The sequence below is a fragment of the Megalobrama amblycephala genome, linkage group LG8 (assembly GCF_018812025.1).
Source record: "Megalobrama amblycephala isolate DHTTF-2021 linkage group LG8, ASM1881202v1, whole genome shotgun sequence".
In the NCBI taxonomy this organism is placed as follows: Eukaryota; Metazoa; Chordata; class Actinopteri; order Cypriniformes; family Xenocyprididae; genus Megalobrama; species Megalobrama amblycephala.
In genome coordinates, this window is record NC_063051.1 from 13,127,898 (window position 1) to 13,146,510 (window position 18,613).

At 36.8% G+C, this 18,613-nt stretch overlaps 3 protein-coding genes across 3 annotated transcripts; 1 reads left to right on the forward strand and 2 right to left on the reverse strand.

Moving 5' to 3' along the window:
• Positions 1-2,012: 2,012 nt before the first annotated feature.
• On the reverse strand, positions 2,013-5,328 carry arpc4 (actin related protein 2/3 complex, subunit 4). Its single transcript, XM_048199442.1, has 6 exons — positions 5,218-5,328; positions 4,216-4,334; positions 3,894-4,005; positions 3,282-3,377; positions 2,919-3,089; positions 2,013-2,826 (listed from the first exon to the last, which is right to left on the reverse strand). Exons 1-6 carry the CDS (start codon positions 5,218-5,220, stop codon positions 2,821-2,823), a joined length of 507 nt encoding a protein of 168 aa, XP_048055399.1. The 5' UTR covers positions 5,221-5,328; the 3' UTR covers positions 2,013-2,820.
• A 1,325-nt stretch (positions 5,329-6,653) lies between these two features.
• LOC125273785 (histone H1.10) lies at positions 6,654-7,745 on the reverse strand. The gene has a single exon (XM_048199451.1). It carries the CDS (start codon positions 7,665-7,667, stop codon positions 7,053-7,055), a length of 615 nt encoding a protein of 204 aa, XP_048055408.1. The 5' UTR covers positions 7,668-7,745; the 3' UTR covers positions 6,654-7,052.
• Positions 7,746-10,431: 2,686 nt separating this feature from the next.
• si:ch211-157b11.8 (fibroleukin) lies at positions 10,432-16,415 on the forward strand. The gene is made up of 6 exons (XM_048198465.1): positions 10,432-11,187; positions 12,148-12,334; positions 13,233-13,331; positions 13,493-13,605; positions 14,499-14,761; positions 15,571-16,415. The coding sequence occupies exons 1-6, from the start codon at positions 10,984-10,986 to the stop codon at positions 15,899-15,901; spliced, it is 1,197 nt and encodes a 398-aa protein (XP_048054422.1). The 5' UTR covers positions 10,432-10,983; the 3' UTR covers positions 15,902-16,415.
• Positions 16,416-18,613: the final 2,198 nt, after the last annotated feature.

Genomic DNA, 18,613 nt, shown 5'->3' on the forward strand with positions numbered 1-18,613 from the left:
TTCATCTTTATCTCAGATAGAAGACAGCTATGTAAGACAAATGAGCATTTCTAGTTTGCTATCTAATGTTTAAACACAATAGTTTTTACAGTTTGTATTTTTACGGTGTAAAGAGGGCAACATCATCTCTGCCAATTTTCCATCTTGACTCATCGCTTGTTGTTTTCATAGTACTTTGTCCATTCAATAAGGGATCAAAAGATTTATACCAATAGAACTCGAAGTGTCCTTGAGATGGGAAACAAGATAGGGGTTCTGTAAAAGGGAAAAGTGCTGTAAAAATTCTAAGGAGTTTACCCACGAGGGTGAGCTCATCTCCTCAAAGGGATATATGATATTTTAGATTTCACATTATCATCTTCTAAGGATTAAGTACAAATATAGACACACTGCAGCTGCCCTTCGAAAACAACAAAATATAAGCAGTAGCGGTTAACTGTCTGGGGTCACTTGTGCTATTAGGGGGCATTTGTGCTACTAGGGGTCACACTTTAACATTTATGTTAAAGGCATAAAATGAAAATTCTGTCTCTGAATATTCTTACTCACCCTCATGTCATTCCAATTATGACTTTCTTCTGTTGAACGTAAAATAAGATATTTTGAGGAACGTCTCTCTTTTTTTTTTATCCATACAATTAAAGTGAATGGGAACCAAAACAGTTTAGTTACCAACATTCTTCAAAATATCTTCACACAGGTTTAGAACAACACAATGGTGAGTAAATGGAGACAGAATTTTCATTTTTGGGTGAATGTATGACTCTGCAAACTCTACATGAACTAAAATGATTTTCATGTTCATTTATTTATTTGACAAGTAATCTTGTATTGTAGTGTGATAATGAGCAGTGATGACACAACACACTTTTAAGCACTTTTCTGTATCATAACACAAAACAAATCGATAACAAAAATAAATCTGCTGCATACTCTTACAGATGGGTCGAACACAAATCAACTTTAATTTATCTGTAATATCATGCATGCTCAAATTATAAAAGCATATCTAAACCATATATTTTGTTGCCTACATCTCTGATAGTGGACTCTTTCAAAGTTTGCAATTTTTTCATATGTTGTTTAAAAACAAACATCTAATATTATATAAGCTACACTGGACAACTGGATAGATTAATATTATTTATAACTATACGTGAACATGACTGAAATTAAATATTTTTTCTTACCTGTATCTTTTCTCTGAAATCTCTCTGATATGCTGAAGATGTGAAACACTCTCTGTGATAGTGATGGGTTGCTTGTGAATAATTTATCTTTGACTGCATTATAATGACTTCCTAATTCAGAAAATGATCAAAGATTGTGTATGTGGATATGTTCGGAGAAATTAGCTATTGAAAAATGACATTTTAACTCTGCTCAAATGAAGGAAATTACTTAAAGATTAGGCTATTTCATTTTCCTGAATGAAACACAAAGTCATCAAATCAAGTCAGTAAAATGATCCATCACTGCTGTTTATAGGTAAAATTACACACAGCACAACTTGTATAAAGAGAGCTTATTTTATAGCCTGAAGGGAGAACAGATAGGTAAGTACTTTGTTTTTAATTTTACTATAAAAAAGGAAAAAGATTCATTGCCATCAATCTTTCTGCTTGATAATCTGTATTATATGCATTATAGAGGTTTATTTTTCTCTTTAAATGGCAGATCTCTATTTTTTAAATAAGTTTAAATCAAATTAAATAAAGGCAAAAAAAATTTTTAGAACCTTAATTAAAGTTTATCTTGTGATTAATTAACGTTTATCTTGAATCTTGTGATGGTTGGAAATGTTTTTTTTTTTTTTTTTTAAATATATCAGGGAAAAAGTAAATATAGGGTGCTGCATATCAAATAGTTACTGACCTTCTCGGGCTCTTCAAATATGGGCCATCATTGCACACATACTGTAATATCCAAATGTACAGAAAATAGACTCCAACTAAATTTACCGCAAAAAACAATGAACCAAGAGCTGTCATTCCCCACAGTACACAACACAATACAAGCAATAAAGGGATTTATTTAGCAGTCATCATTATTATTATTATGGTTTGTAAGATCCATGTGCACCAGCATGAGTTTTTTTTGTTTGTTTTTTTATCAAAACAACATGAAAAATGGGCATTCAAACACAGTATACATATTATAAAAAACACTGACGAAACAAACTGTTTAAATTATTGGAACAACATTTTTCCTTTGTGCTCATGACCATCAATGAGATTTCATCTATATAGACCCGCCCTGATTTAAGGTTTATTAGAAAGGCAGAGGTAAAATGAGTCTATCCTTTTTAAATATGTACAGTACATACTCATTAATATTCATGAGCACAAGGAAAAGCTGAGGCATTTTCAGAATATTGCAACATTGTGAGCGCATTACTACTACTACTAAATAATAACAAAGGGATCTGGGATAAGATGAAAAGAAACAGAATACACAAATGGAACTGCAAATTGTGAAGAACAGAATACTCTTAAAACAAAATTAGGCCATTAGCAGAAGTAAAAAAAAAAAGAGGGACAAAAAAAAAAAAGTCAACAAAGGGGTAAAACAAAACAAAAGAAGTACCGTGCCTGTCTGTGAAATCCATTACTCTGCTCTTGAGTTACAATACTGCAATACTCTGAATTCATTCCTGACAGACGGCACCCTCAGGATCCAGCTGTTCCACCTTTGCTGGTGGTCCAGGAATCAAATCGCACCTTAACTACTTCCTCACTGGCCCTGAAGCTCTCCATCGGTTTTTCCTGTGACCAAGGTGACATAGGTATTGCAGCCAGCAGAGGGTGTACTGATCATTTCCTAAAACTGTTGAGCACCGGAAGAATATAGAGTAAGAGAGGTTATTGGAGTGACAGTGAAATATTCATTCTATTAAATCATATTACAAAAAGACTCACATTTTTGAGGAACTCCTCTGCAACTATGCGAGCCCTGGCGTTGACTGACAGTTTCATCTCACTGATTTCCTTATCGATCTCCTCCATAAAATGGATGACAAAGTCCACTAACTTATGCTTGTACATTTGTTCTGTGTGGAAGTTGGTAATGAGGAAACTGATGTCATAACCCTGACAAAAAAAAGGTGTTAAATATTATATTACAAGTGAGCAATTAACAACAGAGAACTTTAGAAGTTTGTTAACAAGCTGCTATTTTAAATACCAGCAAAACATTTAGCAAAAGGACAGCACTGTAAACAATCAGTGAAAAAGTGAAGCAAAATGACACGTGTTGCAAACACCAATAGAAATCTCCCTCACCTCCACGGCTTTTCTCCGCAGGATGAAGAAGTTCTCAGCTCTCATCATCATGAAGCGCATGAACTTGTGACACAGGATCTTTTCAATCTCATCAGCCTTTAATGGACCAGTTGAGGTGCATTATCCAATCACAGACCATTAAAGATATAAACAGCTCATCAAACTTGATTCTCAGCTTGTTCTATTGAAATATGTAGTATGCATAGCTAATATAATGTCCTGCGGTTTTCAACACAACCGATACAGGATAATATATTTTTGGTATTTTTTTATTAACATAAATTGTGGGTATTCATACATTAAAATCAACCAATATTGTGATTTTTTAGTATTTTAATTTAGATTAGAGTTAGATTATTTTAATATATCAATAATAATTTATTTATTTAAATCCTGCAGCCCTCTGGTTGAGAACCACTAGCTTACAGCATTCGGTGGACTGAATGTGTTCTCATTACCAAGTCAGAATGAAACCAACCTCCCTCGCTTGTCTCATCACCACCACCACCACAATACTTCTCTTTTTGTATTATTAGTAGCATTTTAAGTCTCTAAAACATCTCAGAAAGGACAGCAAGAATGAGTTTAGAGCAAAACAGTAAATGTACTTACCTGTTTGACAGCAATGCTGACTCGCACAGAATTGATGGAACCTTCTATTAGAACCTTCTCTTTTTCATTCCTACTGATCACAACAGGCTGAAGCAAAAGCTCTTTACTGCTCCTGGTGAGACAATTAGACAAGATGGTAAAGCATACACCCATGTGCTGTACACTGCAAACTTATGCTTGTATGCTCTTTCAAACTATCTATGACCTAATGGCTCATATTGCTCCAGTCAGATGAGGTCATGCGGGCCACTAACCTATATGAACCATGTAACTTTTACACACAAATAATACGCATATCCAAACAATAGTTACATACACTTACCGGACTTCAACCTCAGGTTTGTTGTGTCTTTCAACCACCTGTGAGGAGAAGTTTTCCAGACAGACAGCTGCCTGCAGTGTAGCACGCACCGCATTCAGGTACGGACGCAGAGTCGCCGTCTGACAAAACAAATCAAACTAAATCAGTCCTCAGGTTGATGAACCGTGCCTACAACAAGAACATCGCAAATGGCTCACACAACTTCAACTCTATTTGTTCCACACACGTCTGAACCTGCAGGGGAATTCTTGGATACTGTTCTCTTCTGCAAGACCTCAGAGAGAGAAAAACTATGCTCAACACATAACTAAACGACTCGGTCAACCTGCAAAGACCATGAATCTCTTCATAGACTGTCTGAAGCCTGCCACTTCCTGAACTCAACTGCAAGTCATGGAGGAAGTGCAAATCCTTCTGCATGAAAAATGATACATTTTTAAAATACTGACCCTGTAGGCTTCCTTGAAATTAGAAAGAGCTCACTGCATAGAACTAGACACTGAAACACACATTTGTCCGTACACATAATTAATATTTCTAAGGAAAGTAAATATTATGTAGCAAATGTCAACCGTTTATACAAAAGTGTAACAATACTGCAGAATGAAAATGTGTAGCAGAACAAGAAAACACTGATGTATTTGACAATAAAGGGCTGCCTATTAATTATTTAATGATATGGATATGAAAAGAGGTCGATTTGAGTTGGCTTGCCCATGATACAAAACCCTACATTACAAAGCGCTGGCAATGTTACTACATACTAAATGTGAAACGTCAAATCACTATCAGTCAACCAGCGACAGGGGAATATGGGTGGGGATGTTAGCTAGTGATTTAGCACTACGTGCCGATTCTGAGCAACTTCATTTAAATGCTGAAACAAACACGAGCAATTAGACATTTGCGACACATCGATGTTATCATTAATCTAATACAAAATTACATATACATATAAAATAAATTTGTATTTTTTTCCGAAGTGCTGAAAGGAAATCCTACCATTTCTGTGCACCCGTTGTAGCAGAAGACGGAAGCGCTACAAACACCGGGCGACTTCCGCGAGTAACGCCACTCATCGGAAGATACCAACTTTTTACTAAATAGGGGTGAAGACTATGTAATACTAACAGTATTTTCTTGGCCTGCGGTTTTTAATTCTTGCGATATTAACATGGCGTGACATGCCTTTATGTGCTTCATTAGCTGGCATTACTCATGATGCATTATTGGTATGACATCGAGATGCAGACCTTGAAATCTCTGAAGTGATGCGAAATAGATGCTATCAGTGTTGTTGAAACTCAATTTTCTCACATACACTAAGTCACGTGCTTACTTGTAGACTTATTTGACTTATGTTTGCCATAAGTTGTAGAAGAGGAAGTTCTGCCCAGGGTTAGTGATGGAAGCACTTAAACTTTTTTTTTTTTTTTTTTTAATTGTAAATACAGTACTTTTATCTTCATTGCTTTAAAAATTACATTTTTGCATGAGGGTAAAAAATTATATGATGACAATATAGAACTTAATTGAAAGGCAGTTGTGATATTAGATCCCAGATCTGTTTTAAATTTATTTTCCCTTTTCCTCCCTGATGATTTCAATTGATATTTGTGTCGCCACTCTTTATAGGCTTTTGTTAACACCAAAACTGCTCATGGTAACAGAATTAAAGTGAATCATTAAAGGGTTAGTTCACCCAAAAATGAAAATAATGTCATTTATTACTCACCCTCATGTTGTTCCACACCGTAAGACCTTTGTCAATCTTCGGAACACAAATTAAGATATTTTTGTTGAAATCCAATGGCTCAGTGAGGCCTGCATGACATTTCCTCTCTCAAGATCCATTAATGTACTAAAAACATATTTAAATCAGTTAATGTGATTCAGTCGTTCAGTATTAATATTATGAAGCGACGAGAATATTTTTGGTGCGCCAAAATAACGACTTATATAGTGATGGCCGATTTCAAAACACTGCTTCAGGAAGCTTCGGAGCGTTATGAATCAGCGTGTCGATTCAGCGGTTCGGAGCACCAAAGTCATATGATTTCAGCAGTTTGGCGTTTTGACATGTGATCCGAATCATGATTCAACACAGAAGAATCATAACACTCCGAAGCTTCATGAAGCAGTGTTTTGAAATCGGCCATCACTATATAAGTCGTTATTTTGGCGCACCAAAAATATTCTCGTCGCTTTATAATATTAATATTGAACCACTGTACACACATGAACTGATTTAAATATGTTTTTAGTACATTAATGGATCTTGAGAGAGGAAATGTCATTGCTGGCTATGCAGGCCTCACTGAGCCATCGGATTTCATCAAAAATATCTTAATTATAAAAATACCCTTTAATCTAATCATCCTATGTCTGTTGTTTAAATGAACAAGTTAAAAGGCATGCATTCAAGAAGGTCGCAGTCATTTGTATTTAAAAATCAGATGTTTATTGGACATATTTGTTGCTTTTGCAGTCCAGAAACAATGCATATGCAATACAAATAATATAAAAAAACAATGTTCTAATGCTAACTTATATTTACAAAGCGTTTCTTGTCTTTTAGTTAGTTTGTACCAAGCATCCTGTTCAGTACATCAAACAAAAGCATGACGTATTGCAGCACAGAAACTAAAGTGGGTGTGTCTCTATGGAGCCGTTTCTAGAAAGAACTACATCAAACCCCAAATTACAGCATGACATCAACAAAAGCAATATTTTTCAAAGAATTAAAAAAAAAAAAAAAAGACATTTCCCCATATCTCTGGATTCGCTTGCCAAGAAGCTAGCTATATACAAAAATAAAATCTTCAATTCCAAAGAGTCTATTTTGATTTCTTTGCCTTGGTTGCCTTCTTCACCGCGACGTTTGGCTTTTTTGCAGCTGCTTTCTTCGGTTTGGCAGTCACCTTCTTAACACTAGTCTTCTTCGTGGTCTTCTTTTTAACGGAGCTCTTTTTGGCACTCTTCTTTGCACTCACTTTCTTGGTCACGGCTTTTTTGGACGCCGACTTGGCAGGCTTTTCCGTCTTGGTCGCCTTGGCTGCACTTTTCTTTGGCTTTTTCTCAAATTTCTTTTTATTGAGCTTGAATGAGCCGTTGGCCCCCAGTCCCTTCACCTGCACGAGCGTGTCGTTGAGCAGGAGCGCGCGGATGGAATAGCGCAGATACATGCGCCCGTTCTGCTGATCAAACCAGCTCACTTTCTTCGCTTCATTGTATATCTTGAAAAGCGACGAGCCGTTTTTCTCGCCCAAGGTTCGGATCGCATCAATGACGAGCTGGCTGTACTTGCCGGGCCCTTTACTCTTCTTTTTCTTCTTTTTAGCTGGAGAAGCACTTACGGCAGGTTTTGCCTTATTCCCCGATGCCTTCTTCGCTTTGGTTGCTGCTGGAGCAGGGGCTGGGGCGGGTGCTGACTCTTCTACCTCAGCAGACATTATCAAACTTAATGCGAGTGTGTTTTTTCCGAGAATATCAGCTCAGAGACGCGAGCATCATCTGAGAGTTTTGAATCATCAGATATAACTGCGATACGCGGACGTGATTGAAAACAACAACACAGCCGACAGAGGCGCTTGTGAAGTTGTGTTTTCTTCCACGACTTTGGGAGCTATTATCTTGTTAGTTTGACATATATTACGATTTTAAATGATTCATGAGGGAAGTGCAGAAGCTCCTCTTTCCAAGAGTGTGCTAAACTGATGGAATAATTGCAAAACCATGGCGCGAGAAAGCAAAAGAAAGAACTTGCCCACATAATGCCTTGCGATTTTGGGTAGGGGTACTTACTTTGCGAACGAAAATCTTTTTATTGACATGCAGTCAGTTCGTGCATCGAGCTGCTATGAAAATTTAGAAAGTAAAGATTCAGTTATTATATTACACAGTCCACGTTTACCAAATGCCTTCGAGATACAGGCAGTTTAAATTCTCTCAACTAACACATTAAACGCCCTCGCGTGGCTGTGTATTGGCAAACTTTTTCTTTGCTTTTCTTTTGTGTTCCTGGTGACTTCACTGTATTCTTCTGTGCCTATTTGTGAAACTTGAGTTTTTGCGCAAATAAAGACATGAAATGTAGTGTATTTGACATGCCGTTTGACGCCACATTAAAGACATTTTTTAAAGGTTTAATTGGTTTAGCCTATTATATCAAAGGTGTTGTGCACCAATTGCTATCATTTTAATGTGTCTGACAACTCATTACTAGAGCATCTGCACATAGGTGTAATATGAGTGGTAAAAATGACTGATTACAGATAAACTGTAAAACTTTCTAGGCATTTTGACAATCTGGACAAAGTTTGGTACATTTAGATACCATAAACGAGCATGAGCCATAGGCCTATAGTTTAAATTAATCTAAAAAAAAAAAAAAAAAAAAAAAGTATATGATAAAAATGTAAAGTTTTGTTTAAAAGTGAGTCATTTTTCTTCAGTGGTTGCCACAGTACATTTAGTCCTATACTATATAGCATACAGATTTGGTTAATATAAACAAAAAAACATCAAGGGAATATCTATAGCCTATAATTATTTTCTATACAATCTATAAATGCAATCCCCTTATCTGGGAAATTATAAATAAATATGGATATTACAATTGTTATTTCCAAACCTATGTAAGCAAAAATAGGTAAGCAATATTAATAATTCTGGTAAACCTACATCAGTGTGCTCTAATATATAGGCCTATATATTCAGCTTCTTTGTTTAAACAACTTAAATTTGTTTTAACTGTTCATCTGTCTTTAGATATGTTATATAAAAAGATAAACCTATGTTCTCAAATCCTAAATTCACTGGTGTTCAATCACTTGGTTGTTTAAAAAAGGTGCGCTCTAAAAACGCTGAGTTAAAAACAACCCAAGTTGGGTTGAAAATGGACAAATCCAGCGATTGGGTTAGATGTTTGTCCAACCTGCTGAGTAGTTTTAACTCAACTATTGCTTAAAAATTGTTGTATTGGAAATTAACATTTATAAATATGTTTAATAAATGAACATTTATTAATAAGTTTAATGAATAATAACTAAACTATAAACATTTATTAAATTGCTTATTAATAAATGTTCACCTTTTGATTAGCTATTATTATTGTTGCCTCTAAGTAATTATGTCTTATTTTTAATTTCCAACCTATTTTATATTCATTTTAAGCCAGCAATATAGTAATTTTTAAACAATAGTTGGGTTGGATAAAACTGCCCAGCATGCTGAGGAAACATTTAACCCAACATTTGTTAGTGTGTGTGATTTTTGTTGTAGATGTCAGAAAATGAGAATCTATTCCTTTATGTGACTCTGCCCATCACATAAATGGCAATAAGCTTCATAATGTTTTTTCAGATGCAAATGAACTAATAACTAAAAATACTATTAGTTATTGTATATTAATTACTAACTAAGTAATAGAATTATAGTAAAGATACTAATTAACTAACATTTTTAATCAAGGTAAAATTGAGCAAAAGGGAAACCTGAATAAATATGCATCATTATTGTTACACCACAGTTTGCTAAAAACAAAACAAAAGGAAATACTTTCAATATTTTCAAAATCATTTACTTGCTCCTCTAAAGGCCGTCATCCCATACATTCAGCACTAGATGGCAGTCTATCTACTGATAATGGCTTTTGTTGTGATCGTGTACACTTATCCAAGATGTTCACATCTTAGGAACTTTTGTATGTGTACCAGAGATAATAACAGGCCACAGACTTCTGAACTTCATTACAAATGGTTAACTCATGCCTTACTTTGCTGCATCTCACTGAATTACACTTTGAAGAGAAATCCCCCATCATAGTGATTTTTCATCTCTTCATTACCCCGAAGAGTTGAACAGGTGAGTCATGCGTTGACTGTAATATGCATGTTAGCACATTTACAATTACACAGTTGTTATAGCCACTTCCTGTTGCGCACATAAAGAGCAAACACCTCTCAATAAAATAGGTCTAGCACCTTTCCCTTGCAGACAGAGAAAGGTTAAAGGCCAAAGTGTAGCAGAGGTCATCCTATTCAAGTGTTGTGTCCTTCCCTGCCCGAGTGTGTGTATATATATATTAGTGTGCACGACTGTCTGTCTTTTAATAAGACTGTGTTAAAAGAGGAATTCCAAGTTTTTATGACCCTTAACAAACTCTGTAAACTTTACACACACTCCAAAACAGGACACACACGCAGTGAAGAGGCTGAGTTCAAACTGATGAGGATGTTTATCTTTCTATTTGAATGTGATCGTATGAGAGTATGTGATTATTTGTTGATTCTAGATGGATTTGATGGGAAAAATTCATGCAATCAGGTAGACAGTGAGTGTTTGCATGTGCGTGTAAACGTATAGGTACGAGTGTGTGTTTGTGTGTGTTTTAGGGGGTGGGTTTACCGGTGCATGTCAGACAGCAAAGAGCCGCAGTTATCTAGGAATCTGAGCCAAAAGAGCTTCACAAACAGAAGGGAGCGCGCAGGAGAGCGAGAGGGAGGGATAGAGGAGAGAAGATCAAATAAAAGAGAAAAACAGGAAAGGAGACTCTGACGAGCACATAGAAAGAAAGACAATGTGCAGGACTTGATAGACCGCAGATGATACTGCGTATAACATCAGATCTGAAGAGAGAAGAAAAGTCAGAGACACAGGAGTGTTGCTAGAGAAAATCCCATTGAAATTAAGTAGTAGAAAGAGTAGAAGAGAGAGAGAAAAAGAGAGGGAACAGGTGCATACTATCTCTTTGGACTCCTGAGCAGCATGTGTGTGCGTGTTGTGCCCTTGTTTTTGCTGGGAGCGTACATGATGTGTGTATGTGTGCTGTGTCAGAGGGAGATCCTGGTGGCCGGGCCCCCAAACAGCAAATGTGAGGGAAGCTGCAGTGCAACAGCATCACCCCTTAAAATACATCACCCTAAGGACTCACGACTCAGAAAGACTCCAGAGAACCACAAAAACACACAGGTAAGCATTACCTACGTAAACATGATCTTTGGTGAGAGATTTGAGAGCATATTGGGCACAAATATTTTTGGTAACACTTTACAAGGTCTCATTTTGTAGCATTGGTTAATGCATTCGATAACCAGCAATGAGCAATACATATTTTTTACAGCATTTATTTATTTTTGTCATTGTTAGTTAATAAAAATGCAGTTTTTATGTTAGTTCACAGAGCATTCACTAATTTAAACATACACATTTTGATTTTAAAAATGAATTAGTAAATGTTGAAATTAATATTAACTATTAATAAATGCTGTAGAAGTATTATTCATTGTTAGTTCATGTTAACTAATGATAAATGAAACCTAATTGTAAAATGTTTCCTATATTTAATTTATTTTGCATTTAAATAGTTTTTTCTGATATTCATTAATATTGATGTTTTTATGTAAGCATATTTTATTATAAAAATATGAGTTTTGTCAGTGTGTTGTGGTGTAAAATATACATTAGGATATGTATTCCATTCCTGTTTTCAGTAATTAGCTGTTGAATAACGATTAATACTGGTTAAATTCAATACAAATCCCTAAATACTTTGCATTTAAGATAGCTTTTTAAATAAGTTGATACATTATGGTAAATAATAATAATACACCATAAAATAAAAAATAATAATTTCAATAGTTTCTGTTAGTAATTTTTGTGTCCATGGAAGTGTTAACAGTCTGTCTTAGAGTCCCAGACTACTAAACATTTAATAGTCACCTTGTTTATTTACCCAAAAGAAGAAAAAAAAAATGCATCTGTGTCATCAGGTCAGAAAATATTTTATGAATTAGAAAAAAAATAGCATTCTATACTATTAGATATGTTAATATTGACACTATAGAATATGGAGACTTTGCATACAATGTTAAGATTGAGAATAAAGATACAATGACTTTGTGTTTTTATGTCTGTGTATATGCCCTGCAGGTGTCTGATACATCTGAACGTCTCATCCAGCTGCAGCGCTGTATGCTGCAACATGAATCAGTGGCTGTGAGTCAGGGAGATGGGTCTGATTCACTAGTAGCCTTTCTGGCTCTTATGGCAGCAGTGCTGACAGAATGTGACCTCCACTGCCACAGTCAGAGACTCAAAGAGATGGCCACCAGACTTGGTTATTATATTCCACAACATATGCCACTCACATCCCCCTAAACACTTACAGTTCCTTCTTAAATGATAGGACTAGTTTAAATAAAGCACATTAATGTGTGTTTCCAATATATTTAACAGACTAACTACTCTTTCTTTTCATCATTTATTGATTCCTGCTGTTCTCTCAATTAAGTTAACACCCAATTTACACTCAGCAAACAGAGGTGTTCTTAGGAATGCAAGAAAACTGACCCTTGACAGCCTCTATTTGACCCTCTGACAACCTTTTTCTAACCTTTGTATAACCCCACAACAAACTCTAACCATCCTGAAATAGTCAACTAGCAAATAATCAATTAAATAATAATATATTCTTCAAATACTTTAAAACGGTTCCTCAAATCCAGCCCTGGAGGGTCACTGTCCTGCAAAGTTTAGCTCAAACCATGATCAACTTCACCTACCTGCAATTTTCTAGTAAATCTGAAGACCTTGACTTGCTTGTTCAGGTGTGTTTGATTATGATTGCAACTAAACTCTGCAGGGCAGTGGCCCTCAAGGACTGAATCTGAGGAATCCTTTTTTTCCTGGAACAGTTTATGATCTTATTTGATTATTTGAATCATATTGTTTTGCATTTGATCATTAAAAGGGAATTACAAAGGGAGTTTTTAATCTTAAATTTCTTTTTATGACAGTGAATGTCATACTGGGGCATTTTATCTAATTGGAAACATAATTGTCAGGAATATTAGGAATAATCATTAGAATTGTTTGTTCTAACTTCTGTATGAAGTTTTATGCTAGAATTCTATAAGAAAATTTTATCATGATAGAAAATCTAATAAGAATACTGTAGAAATGTCTTAATGGACTTTTTTTGACTAAGGGACTCTCTCTCTCTCTCTCGGTCTTAGAAAGTGTAGTGGGCAAAAATGGGGAGAAAGACTTGCTGCTGTTGCTGAAAAGTATCACGCATTCTAAACCTCATGGCCTCAAACCAAGGACTCCTACAGGTGAGCTATAAACACACAGACAGACAGACAAACTGTAGACTTAAAGGCATAGATAGATAGATAGATAGATAGATAGATAGATAGATAGACAAAAACACCCTGTTGTAGTACTAGGACATTTATTGCACAGATGTTCACAGATGTTTTGGTCTGTATGGCAGTGCCTCCCTCTGCAGGGCTTTACCCTCAAGACTGTCATGAGATCTACCAAATGGGAATCAAAGAGAACGGGATCTACACCATACAGCCAGATCCAAAGCGCCCGGCATTAGAGGTACAAACATTAAAGGCACAGAAAGTCTGCAGAAACTAAAATACATTTATATCACATTACATCTATTTCACTTATTCCATTTATATTTTGATGTCTAATCCAAGTCCAGTGTGATTTAAAGGGATAGTTGAAAATTCGAAATGAAAAATTTTGTCATTATTTACAAACCTGTATCTTTTTGCGGAACACAAAAGAAGATATTTTGAAGATCACTGGGGTCTGAAAAACATTGGACCCCATTGATTTTTATTGTATGGACAAAAAAAAAGAAGCATGCATATTTGGAGTAAATGATGACCCTTTAAAGGTGCTAAAGAGAATGTTTTGTTTTATACATTTTTGCAATATTACTTGAAACTGTCTTTACTAACTGATAAAAGACTATTTATTAGGTGCACTGAAAGGAATAATATTAATATACATCATCTGTGCACGAGGTAGGGCATTAAAAACATCAGCCAATTGGCCCTCTGGCTTGTCAATCACTGCCATGACGTTCCTTGTGCAAGACGTGCGCGGCTGCGTGCTCCTGTAACTTTCCACGCTATACAGGCACCGCATGCAATGTTTTTGTCAGGAGACAGTAATAACAACTGCAGATTATGAGTTACCTGCGGTGAGTCCGACATAATGAATCCATTAACACGACACAGCGAATGCCGGTGGTAAACACTCGTGTTCCAATACTCGTGCACGAGTTTTGGGAGACGTTCTCTCGAAATGAGCTGTGAAGGAGGGGGGTTGTTCTTACGCATGCGCTCATTTCAAAAACTCACTAACAGTCTTTGGTTTCTCAGTCGACGAAAAGATCCTCTTTAGCACCTTTAAAGTGTTCAAATACTTTTGAGGGGCAGCACTACATGTGGGATTTCTTTTTTATTTGTCTTTTCCAGGCTGTCTGTGACATGGTTTCAGCTGGTGGGGGATGGACAGTGTTCCAGCGCAGGTTTGATGGACAAATTGACTTTAACCGAACCTGGCAGGAGTACCGTGATGGATTTGGATCCCCGCAGACAGAGCACTGGTTAGGGAATGTAGTCCTATCCATGTTAACTGCAAGTGGACATCATACGCTCCGCATCACTCTCCAAGACTGGCATGAACAGACACGTCATGCAAACTATAACACTTTTAAAGTGGCAGGAGAAAATCAGAGGTATATGCACACACAGACATAGGGCCAGATTTACTAAACGGGGCAAATTAGCATAAGCGCACAATTCCAAAATGCGCAGATGGGAGTGGCAAGTTTTGCACATGATCTACTGCTGACGCGCAAATTAAAGAACACAAACGAAGTCAAATCATTGGAACAACTCAATCTACCAAGAGCAGTGCAATTTAGTGTTTGGTCGCAAATAAGCAGAGCTGATGCTCATCAGGTGCAGGTCGACATAGGAGCAACTTGATACATGTAATAGGCTATACAGATAACGTCTTCCTCTGGCATTCCCAAGATATTAATAGGAGTGGAAAATATTTTCTCCCTTCTTTCACGCGCTCTCTGTTCTCTGCGGTGTCTCCTCCTTGCAGCAACAACTGCAGCCATATCGCAAAATGGGTTAAGACATGCTTTTTTGGGCATTAAATAATGCCGCAAATCCCAGTAAATTGACTAGCGCAAACATTAGTAAATCGCGTTGTGTGATTCATTTAAATATTCTCCTCCCATAAATTTTGTGTCTGAAAGGGAAACTCCTAAAAAATGCATATGCAATAAGATCAGCTACACAAACTCAGGCCTCGCCTTTTCAGCGCTAATTGTGCACTGCGCGTCTTTAGTAAATCCCGACAGTAGTTTTTTAATGCCAACAGAGGGTTTGCGCTGGCGCAAGCTGTTAGTAAATCTGGCCCAATGATATCTAAAATCCAGTGTCAAAAGCTGCTGACAAATCTTTTGTATCAAATAGATGGAAATCAATTAAATTTCTTATTATGATGCATATGTGATATTCTCTCCATAAGGTTCCGCCTAACTGCTCGAGACTACCATGGCGATGCTGGCAATGCATTCAGTTATAGCAAACAGTACAATCATGATGGCAGAGCTTTCAGTACATATGACCGAGATCATGACCGCTACGCTGCTGGTAACTGTGCCCGTTACTATGGTGCTGGCTGGTGGTTTGATTCCTGTTTGGCCGCTAACCTCAATGGACGCTACTACCACGGGCGTTACAGCGGCATCACGGATGGCATCTACTGGGGCACCTGGTACATCCTGACTGACTATCGCACAGGGGAAAGATACTCATTTAAGAGCATTGAAATGAAAATGAGACCAAGGCGGAGCTAAGAATTTCTCATTTTTAAAACGACAAATCCTTGTTGTAGATGTTGACATGTAATCTTGCACTGTGTGTTTCCTTTCAAGAATGGCTTGTAATTTTATAACCTGAACCTGCCATTATATTGAACTTGAGATATTTAGATAATTGTATGATATGAGAACACATTTATAAACACTTATTTTAAAATGTCAGATGCCAATTTTTAAGCAGTCTCGTTTTCTCTGTGACTGTGTATATTCCCAATTTTCAGTTACTGTTGCACTATGGGACAAAAATAAACTATTGCATGCTATTCATGCTGCAAATACAGGAATTTATTTTAATTTGAATTAAAACGTGGTCTTTGTTTAAGGTCGGCATGAAATGAAAATCTATTTTCTAATTGGATGTTATTGATCTTATTGTGTACTTATTGTGCATGTTTAATTTTTTTTACCTTGTATTTCTTAATAAAAATGTCATACCTCAAAATGACAGACGTCTCTCTTTTGACATATACCAGATTTCTCCAATAATTTAGTCTGCTTAAAACCCACCCCCTTTCCTACAATCCACTGCATGCTTGCGTTCAGCTGATCTGCCTTCATCCAATCAACAACTGATGGACCCTACATTTTTTCCCATTTTGATAGTCTGTTTTCTTGGATATACACTGCCCTCCAAAAGTTTGGAAACGCCCTAGAAAAGTGGGGTTTTGGACAATATTGGCATGAATCCTTTTTAATTTGTGATAATTTTGCACTGATAAGGGACAACACAAACTACGAAAACATATTTTATTATATAAACAGTTTATATATAGAAAAAAACTTACATTTTCGATTCATCAAAATATCCACCATTAGCAGCTATCTGACCTAAACTGGGTTCTAATTGGTTCATTGTATTCTAAACTTAATTGGCAATCAATTGTTGAAGCTATTAAGGTGTGCTGACCCAAAAATCTTTTACAAACCTGGGCCAAGTTTAAACCAGTAACCAGGCATCACAGCTGGCAAAGGGGCATGTCTGACTTTGACATGTACAGTGGGTACTGAAAGTATTCAGACCCCCTTAAATTTTTCACTCTTTGTTATATTGCAGCCATTTGCTAAAATCATTTAAGTTCATTTTTTTCCCCTCATTAATGTACACACAAAAACACAGAATTGTTGACATTTTTGCAGATTTATTAAAAAAGAAAAACTGAAATATCACATGGTCCTAAGTATTCAGACCCTTTGCTGTGACACTCATATATATTTAACTCAGGTGCTGTCCATTTCTTCTGATCATCCTTTAGATGGTTCTACACCTTCATTTGAGTCCAGCTGTGTTTGATTATACTGATTGGACTTGATTAGGAAAGCCACACACCTGTCTATATAAGACCTTACAGCTCACAATGCATGTCAGAGCAAATGAGAATCATGAGGTCAAAGGAACTGCCTGAAGAGCTCAGAGACAGAATTGTGGCAAGGCACAGATTTGGCCAAGGTTACAAAACAATTTCTGCTGCACTTAAGGTTCCTAAGAGCACAGTGGCCTCCATAATCCTTAAATGGAAGACGTTTGGGATGACCAGAACCCTTCCTAGAGCTGGCCGTCCGGCCAAACTGAGCTATCAGGGGAGAAGAGCCTTGGTGAGAGAGGTAAAGAAGAACCCAAAGATCACTGTGGCTGAGCTCCAGAGATGCAGTCGGGAGATGGGAGAAAGTTGTAGAAAGTCACCCATCACTGCAGCCCTCCACCAGTCGGGGCTTTATGGCAGAGTAGCCCGACGGAAGCCTCTCCTCAGTGCAAGACACATGAAAGCCCACATGGAGTTTGCCAAGAAGGTGAGAAATAAGATTCTCTGGTTTGATGAGACCAAGATAGAACTTTTTGGCCTTAATTCTAAGCAGTATGTGTGGAGAAAACCAGGCACTACTCATCACCTGTCCAATACAGTCCCAACAGTGAAGCATGGTGGTGGCAGCATCATGCTGTGGGGGTGTTTTTCAGCTGCAGGGACAGGACAACTGGTTGCAATCGAGGGAAAGATGAATGCGGCCAAGTACAGGGATATCCTGGACGAAAACCTTCTCCAGAGTGCTCAGGACCTCTGACTGGCCAAAGGTTTACCTTCCAACAAGACAATGACCCTAAGCACACAGCTAAAATAACGAAGGAGTGGCTTCACAACAACTCCGTGACTGTTCTTGAATGGCCCAGCCAGAGCCCTGGCTTAAACCCAATTGAGCATCTCTGGAGAGACCTAAAAATGGCTGTCCACCAATGTTTACCATCCAAATTGACAGAACTGGAGAGGATCTGCAAGGAGGAATGGCAGAGGATCCCCAAATCCAGGTGTGAAAAACCTGTTGCATCTTTCCCAAAAAGACTCATGGCTGTATTAGATCAAAAGAGTGCTTCTACTAAATACTGAGCAAAGGGTCTGAATACTTAGGACCATGTGATATTTCAGTTTTTCTTTTTTAATAAATCTGCAAAAATGTCAACAATTGTGTTTTTCTGTCAATATGGGGTGCTGTGTGTACATTAATGAGGAAAAAAAATGAACTTAAATGATTTTAGCAAATGGCTGCAATATAACATAGAGTGAAAAATTTAAGGGGATCTGAATACTTTCCGTACCCACTGTATATATTGCCATTATTATGTAATCAAAATGAAAATTATTATTGCTGGTCTTCAATGATAATGTCAAGTTACTATAATGTATTTGCACCAAAAAA